The sequence below is a fragment of the Rutidosis leptorrhynchoides genome, chromosome 11 (assembly GCF_046630445.1).
Source record: "Rutidosis leptorrhynchoides isolate AG116_Rl617_1_P2 chromosome 11, CSIRO_AGI_Rlap_v1, whole genome shotgun sequence".
In the NCBI taxonomy this organism is placed as follows: Eukaryota; Viridiplantae; Streptophyta; class Magnoliopsida; order Asterales; family Asteraceae; genus Rutidosis; species Rutidosis leptorrhynchoides.
In genome coordinates, this window is record NC_092343.1 from 189,451,653 (window position 1) to 189,460,352 (window position 8,700).

Below are 8,700 nucleotides of genomic sequence, written 5' to 3' on the forward strand. Positions count from 1 at the left end.
GACCATATAGAAGAACCAAAATATTTACCTTCTTCATCTGACTCCGCATTCGAACCATAAATGGAAAAAATAATAGAAGCCCAAAACGAACTTGGTTGCATCTTGGTGCGCCATATCCATTTTAGAAGTAAAGCTTGGTTAAAGGCTCGAAGGCTACCAACTCCTAATCCTTCATTATCCCTCAATGGCAAAACTTACTCCCCACGGATTCAATGCATTTTCTTGAAGTCGGTCGTACTCCCCAAAAGAAACTCGCACGCAAGCTTTCAAAATTATTAATGACAGTATTCGGGCACTTATATAGAGACAAATAAATATAACAAATGTCAAGGTTTCCTAGACCAAGAGAAAGTATAGCATATTATACACTAACAAGTTGTTAGTATAACCTATCACAGCCCTTTTAAACTAAGCGTGTATCGAACTTGAATATGATATTATATAAAATTTATTAAAATTGATACATTATTACATCCCTTTGCCTATATCGAACTTGAATATGCAACTCCAGTTATCTTACTTTGTCAAACTAAATTTGTACGATGATAAGTTTTCAGTCGACAACTTTTCCTACTCAAGAAGGTCAAATACTCAAATGAGTGTAGTTTAATCAGTTTTTATTCGGTTACCATTCACTACAAAATAAGTGCTAAAAAGTTTGTGACACTTATGGATATCAAAAACATTTCAAATTACTCGCATTTTAAGGCGTGAAATATAATTTAAGTGTCAACAAATGAAGCATTTTTTGTGTCATCTGCCCCAAAGTAACTATCCCGTTAACAAGTTTTTTAATGCAAAAGTAGTGGTACATTTGTAAGTTAGAGATAGTTTTTTCTATAGAACTAGGTGGTTATTAAATATGTACAATCAAAAGATGCATGTACAAATCTCTTAATGACAACCTTTAGGGTTGTCATTAGCATTTCCCAAAAAAAAAAAATTACTTTACTATTTTCACTTGTTTTATATAATATTTGACGAAATTAGTTGAATAAATTCATTTTTAAAATTTGTTTTCGTTGATATACATCAAATATTATATAACATAAACAAAAATAGTTAGTGTCACAATATTATATAACACAAAAAACAATATTTAGTGTCACAGTTATAAAAAATGACATAAAAAGTTAAAGCGGGACAACAATTTTGAAACGGAAGAAATATTATATGGGTACTTCATGGTTGTTACGTAAACATTTACCTCGATAACAAGGATAATATTAGGAATGATACTCTTATAATAACGTTCTAAAGATTATAGAATTCTTTAAACTGAACAAATTTCAGTAAACCTTACATATAGTAAGTATAAAAGAAGTACTTGTTTTAAAATAACAAGTTCTAATAGTAACTCTTTAAATCGTTAAAGCCTTGGATTTAAGTAAACATCCCAGCAATCATCATAAACTCTGAATGTCTAATGAGATCCACATGTGTGTTTAATATTTTAAATTGTTTCATAAATCACTAAAATATAAATGTTGCTCAGCTTCAAGAACTCGGGTCGTTTTTTGGCTGTTGGTCCGCCACCGGGGGTATGAGAAGGGCTAGACGCTCTTTGTACCTTTCAATCTTTTGTAGTCTTTGGTTTTTCAGTCTACAAAGAAACAATAAATATCAAAATAAGTGTTTTAGTATTTTAATTTTAGGAGTTTACAGTCCATATTTTTGACATTTTACAATAGATTAGCTGTGTGCCCGCGTATAGGAGCAGGGGTGAATGCTTGGTTGTATAGGTCAGCCGACTAGGTTGACTAATCCCCAACTAGCGGAACTTGGTAACTAGACTAGGTCCAAGCCGGTCAAAGTCGCTGGTCAATGGTCGTCAACACCCGTCTACAGATTAAATAAGTCAAAAAGTGGTCAAAGCCGAATTTTTCCACTCAAAGTCTAAGTTTTTCAATGGCTGATTAGTCTCCCAACTGACTAGTCCCCGATTAGTGACTTTTGTAACCTTAATTAGTTGTTGGCGCACATTTTATTATTTACAATATCCATTAATTTTATCATTGAGTCCAGCTTAATAATGATATAACATGTTTTATAGCTTAATTATCAATTAGTAACGTCGACCAAAAGAAAATCAAGAATAATAAGAAGGGCGTGTCTTATCGATGGTTTATTTTGTTCTTATTTTCCATGGTTAAAGATATGGGAAATATAGTAATTAGATACTTAAATTCAACATTAAGATAAAACTTGAAATGCTTTATACGTTGTTAAACTTAAGATATAATGGGACGGAAAATTTTCGGAAGTCAACAAACATGATACTTATAATAGGAAGGGAAATTTTAAGAGAACATACCTCATTCGAACCTTCTTTGCATGATTAACATGTAGCTGCAACAGCTCCTTTGCAGACATATTTTCAACGTCTTCGGTTCTCTGGAAACAAAATACAGTCAAGATTATTATTTCTAAGCAACAATGGAAAAACATGGCCTATGTGTACATGCATATAGATATATATAGAGACATAAATATACCTCGTCTATCTCTGTGTCGTCCTCCTTAATTGGTTCTACCATGGATGCAGGCAATGGCTTTGGAAGAGACTTAACACAATCCGCATATTGTGGCTGTCAATAAAACATCAAGTTAACTTGTATTGTTATAAACAAACGATGCAGAACCACATAATTCATTTCTTGATGAACATCATCATCATGAAAGAAAACCTGTTTTTAATTTATACGGAGTAATAATTTATAATTATAATAATAGATTAAATGAAGTCATTGATGATTAGAATATGCAACATATTTACTTGGAAGAAGTAAATTAAGCATAGTCAACTAATAACCATAACCTAACCATATATTTTTATATATCCCAGTAAATAACTAACTAATAATTATTATTTTGTTGCATATAATGGTAATAGTTGGGTTGTCCATTATATAAATCTCAGCCATATAATGATATTGTATATTGTATATGTATATGTATATGACTCAGAAACAGAATGATCCCTTCTGATGGTTTCAAACAATCTTAAATAAAGTTAGCCAAAAAAATGGCAATTATCAATTAATACTAGAATGATTTTGAATTGTTGAGTTTTAGCATTGTTGTAAAAGTTGGTTGAGTCCGCCGACGTTTCGGTTTGGGACTAGCCCGTTCCGTTTCGCCCAAAAACGCCAAAATGTACTGCTAAAAAGTCAGGTCAAAGTCAAGCTGAGTCGGAGATGAAAGCAAAAGGTGGAAATTGGCAGGATGCAGACTAAAAGCAAGAGAGCCATCAAATGAGTATTAAGAGGACGCAGTTGCATTAGGTGTGTACGACAAAAGATTGCACGAAAATTATAATGTTTGTTAATTTTGCTAATCATAGTCCGGAAATAATAAAACTTAGAGAATGGATGGAAGATTTAACTATAATCTTTTGCAGCTCTGACAGGTTTATGGGATTAGTTATATTATCAAGATCGGATACGGCCTTTGTTCCCAGTGAATATGTTGCAATGGCACTGGTAGCAACTAATCCAGAAAAATCATCTTAAAATCTAGACCAGGGATAATAACAGTGGCAAGGCACAGTAGCAAGAAATGAGAAACGGGTTTTTAATCAGGGATAATAACAGTGGGTTTGTGAACAGGAATATGGTTGCAGGGGGTAAAGGGTTCCAGCAAAGTTTTTGGAGAGCTCCGAGTCGAGTAATCAAACTTGGCCAAACTTGGTCAAACTTGACCACAACTCAGAATTACTCGAAAAATGGGTCAAAATTAGGCCAAAATTCAACCAAAACTCAGGATTACTCGAAAAATTGATCAAAACTCGGCGAAAACTCGGGATTACTCAGAAAACCGGTCAAAACTCAGATTACTTGAAAATCGGTCAAAACTTGGTCAAATACAATTTTGGTCAACATCCATGACTATTCTCTAACAATAATGTTTCTCCGTTTGACACACACAGCGCCTCAAATCTCAATTTCTGTTTGTCACCCTTTTACAAAGCATCACATATGTGACCCAAGAAATTCAAGTTGTCCGGTTTTACAAACTAATTAAATGGGAAAGTTTTCAGATGACCCCGAAATCACTTCGCGTAATAGTTTTTAGCTTTAGTTATGGAATTCAGATTTGCTCATTAGATACGGAGTTCGAGGAAGCAAAATGAAACTTTCTCTTCATGTAAAGCTGAATACAAAACAACAAATTCAAAAAAAGGAAAAACTTTAACGCTCCAAAACTTGTGGATTATCGCCTTAGCAAAAGAATTAAATAGAGCTAATTTGTGAAATTTTAATCCTCACGAAGTCTCAGGGTCAAACCTCATTAGACACATATCTTAGAGAGGCTATGGGTCAGAAATGGTCACGGGTTAACCCAGTTAGGTTGCGTATATCATAGTAAAAATCCCCCCTCACAGGGTAATCTCATTACCCTGAATAGGGAAAACCTTATCCGTTGACCCGTTTATATATGTCAACCCTTATAGCGACTAATGACCCTTCTCTACATGGTCAAACTAAGCACTTAAATGTGCCACGTCACCTAAATCATAAGTTTGTTGTTAACAGAAAAAGAGCTCCAAAGTTTTTGTGGCATAAGTGAGCACACTGCATGCTTGCATAATTATACCTCACGCTAACCATGAGTTATTAACGCACACGGAATGTGATTTTAAATCGAATGGGAGCTAGTTGACTATTATGCAATTTGTCTATAGAAATGTTGTTGGTTATATTTAAGAGATACTTTGAATTAGTGGTCAGTAGGTTATTACAGCATTGACCTATTTTCAAGCTACTTAGTGTTATAAGTTTCTTATTAAAAAATGCATCTACAGACTAGCCATTCTTTAGATACATACCTGATTTTCAACAGTAACACCATTCTTTAGCCACGAGCGGCATTGGGCATAAAGGGAAGTACCCTCAGAAACTTGAACCTGCAAACAACTCGATTAATCAACTTATAACAATATTATAGCCACTGTTGTAAAGTCCCGATTAATCCTTTTTGAAAAGCATACCAATTAGATTTTCCAAGGATCCTCTAATTAGCTGGTCAAGGCAGGTCAATTGGGCAAAATCAGATTTAGTTGGTTAAGCGGTATTTGATCAGTCAAAGACGGTCAAAGTCAAAGTTGATCAACATTTTACAATGAAATTAGATTAGAAGTTTGGAGTTTTTAAAAAACTTAACAATTATATTTATGTTTTACACAACAATGTTAAAGTTTATGTTTATGTCCATGGTTTTCTTCTATACTTACACATACAAGTTTGAAGTTCATTATTATTATTTTAATGTATAATAAGTCCAATCTAATAAATCCCCAATTCGCCAATTAATAGTTCCTACAAAATTCCAGCCGATTAATCGCGGATTAACGATTTTTACATTAAACAACAAAGCATAGAAAGTCTTCTTTGTAGCGACTAGCGACTATATATCATGCCGGAAACTCAAAAATTAACAACCACTTATACACTTTTTATCAAGTGAGAAAATAATTGTGCTGGATTTATAACAAAAGAATGAGTGGTTATAAAACAAAAAGAAGGCAATTTCACCTTTCTGTCTCTAATAATGACGAAAGAATCATCTCCATTCTTTTCCCTACAACACCATAAATCTAAAAAACATTAATATCATCCGATAATGAATAAAAGATAAAAACTATGACTACGAAATAAATAAAAAAGATATTAATATATTACCTGATATTTTTTAGGCTATTATCATCACCAATTGAAGGCTGACCAACAACCTGCAGTTGATAAAAACATTATGTCATAGCGAACATCACACGCCATGTGACTAATCCAACAGAATAAACTATAAACTAATATATTTAAATCAAATAAAAAATACACGCAACAGTTTTACAAACAGGTACATACTAGCATCACAAATGAACACACAATAAAAAAAAATAATAAAATAATAAAAGGATAAGTTGCACCTTTAGACCTAGTTATTGTTTCCCTAATCATATCAACTTTATAACTAAAATTACAATCATATATGTTTCGTTTTGTATGCTTCGAAATCAAAACATAACTTAAATCACTTTAGATCGTTACCAACATTAAAGATAAAAGTACACCTATCGATTTGTATGCTTGAATTCACAACGTTAACTTAAATCGTCATAGAGCGTTACCTTTGGTAGATCATTTGGATCTACTCTTTCTTCTTCTGGTTTTTCATTTAAATCAATAAATAAACGTTTAGCCACTCCTCTACCATTTCCAACACCATCCATGGCAGAGAAACTTAAGAAATCGAAGAAATTAACCCGAAAGCGGCCGCTAATTGACTCTAGGTTTTGCCATTAATATAGGCAAAAGTTTTAATTGACAATTAATGAAAAGTTCAGAAATACGGAATTTAATATAATCTGTGAAATTTAAAATCATGCATTAACATAATTCCCTTTAAAAATTTCTTTGTTTATGATCATTGATTCTCAAACGATATATTCTTCTTTTGCTTCGACATTAATTTACTTTCTATATATCTGGTATTCATTTGATACACTAATGCTTTTGCTAACGTTAGCATTTGCATAGATATATGAGTGTGAGATACCTAAGTACGTGTCTTAATACATATTACCTTTGTCATTAGTATATTTACAAATAGATAAACAAGTTATTGTTCAACAGTAGTTATTAGATTTAACTATTAACTATTTGTTGTTATATTAACTTTCTCAACAAACAGTTTTTAGGATCAAATCAGAAAGTCACAATCGTCAATAAAGCATTGTGTAAGTGAATTCATTCATAATAAGCTGATCTTCAAATAAGTAGATAGGCTTTTGGACTCCGCCTATTTAATAATCTAACATTTTTAACTCATATTAACCTTACTCAAACACTCACCCACACACAACATTTTAACATTATGAACTCATCCGAATTTATAACAAATTTATTTAACTTAGCATGATAAAATTCTCGTAATTTAGTCTACTACTTTAATTCTATATAAAATATAAAATTGACTTTTATTTTTTTTAATCTTTCGTTAACTTCTGCTACATGAAGAGGGTAGAGTTTCGAAATTTTATAGCACCCTTATCTTTAGCGCCTCAATATTAACACTTATATGTTTTCTCCCGTCCTCTAAAATCTAAGAGACGGCCCAAATCATCGAAATAAATGTAGAATTACCTAAGTAACTTAATAAAAGAAGTATATGATTGTTCAAGAGGCAATAATAATCACTCTCAAAAGTGGGTAACAAAGCCTCATCAAGCTCCATTCTTCATCTAGAATTCCAACTTATACTAAAGAAGATTACCATTTCTAATCTAAAGACACTACGACCTTCGTATTCTATAATTACATCACAAACGCTATTCGCTAATCTCTTACGCTTTTACAATATAAACCAAAAGATGATAAGGTTTTTCCTTGTTCGGTTACCATGAAGCGCAGGTATTTTTTACTCTGGTGTATACTGTATGCGGTCTAACTGGATTATTCCGTAACCGTTTATTCATGAAGTAATTAAATAATTAAACACCTTCCCTTCTATCATCTCCAAAACTATACTCCCATTAACCCTAGTACACTCATAGACCTTCCCTTCTATATACACACACACCTATAAATACAACTAAACAATAATTAAACAATTTATTTATTTATTTAATAAAATCAAGAAGAAGGATTAAACCTTATGGTGTGCAGAAACAGACCCACTAGTGGGGATCACACCACCAGCACCCATAAAACTTTGCTGCTGCAAATGTGCTGACATGGTGTTGACCGATTGAGTCAAATTTTGACCAGAAACATCAGAATTTGGAAACCCATAAGCCCGGTGGTAAGGATACCCACCGGAAACATGACGTGGCGGATACCCATCAGAATTGGGTACCAAACCCCTACCGGAAGAAGCAACGGGGTAAGGGATTCCACCACCCGCCGGCGCCGGTGATTGTTGATGATGGTTTCTTGATGGTGGTGGTTGTTGGTGGCGTTGTGGTGGTGGGAAGGGTGGTTGTTGTTGTTGTTGTGGGTTGTAAAATGTTTGGTAAATTGATGGGTGGTGAATGTTTTTTCTGGGTCTTTGTCTTGAAACTGATTTTAGGAAATCGGCGGTGGCGGGTGGGTCGGCGGCGGTGGGTGGCGGTTGTGGTGGTGGAGATGACATGGGGTTAACAAGGGATTCTAAATTTTAAAAAAACTTTCGATATTGATTGAATTTGATGATTCGATTGAATTTGATGATTGGAAGGAAGAAAACTGGAATCGGGTTGAGTGAGTTTAGCAGCTTCTTGATTTCAAAAAATTTGGCTGCTTCAAATTCAGGGCTTTTCAATAAACCTTTTGTGATTCTTTTTTCCTTATATTATAAAAATAAAAATAAAATGATAAAATTATCCTACTATATATGAACAAAAAGGCCTGGGTGTCGTTTTGCTTGTCAATTTCATGTCGTTACTAGTTTAATACCGGCGAATTCGCGGGTTTAGGTAAGTAAATTTCGATTATCGATGTAATATTAAAAGATGTACTCAAAGTGTTTGATGATATACATGTTATTCTGATTGTAACTTAATGCCAATTTTTGTTGAAAACACAGTTGTGACAAATTTTGTCATATAGGTATGGGAGTCTATCTGCTGAAATGGATCCCTCTAATGGTACCACTAACCAACCGCTTTAGCATGTATGGCATAATCAGCGGATCGATACACAACTAAGCATTTAACCGAAATTT

At 33.3% G+C, this 8,700-nt stretch overlaps 1 protein-coding gene across 1 annotated transcript; it reads right to left on the minus strand.

The window, feature by feature from the left end:
- Positions 1–1,257: 1,257 nt before the first annotated feature.
- LOC139877567 (uncharacterized) lies at positions 1,258–8,316 on the minus strand. The gene is made up of 7 exons (XM_071865005.1): positions 7,651–8,316; positions 5,682–5,731; positions 5,535–5,580; positions 4,829–4,906; positions 2,496–2,588; positions 2,315–2,394; positions 1,258–1,603 (listed from the first exon to the last, which is right to left on the minus strand). The coding sequence occupies exons 1-7, from the start codon at positions 8,128–8,130 to the stop codon at positions 1,498–1,500; spliced, it is 933 nt and encodes a 310-aa protein (XP_071721106.1). The 5' UTR covers positions 8,131–8,316; the 3' UTR covers positions 1,258–1,497.
- Between the last annotated feature and the right edge of the window lie 384 nt (positions 8,317–8,700).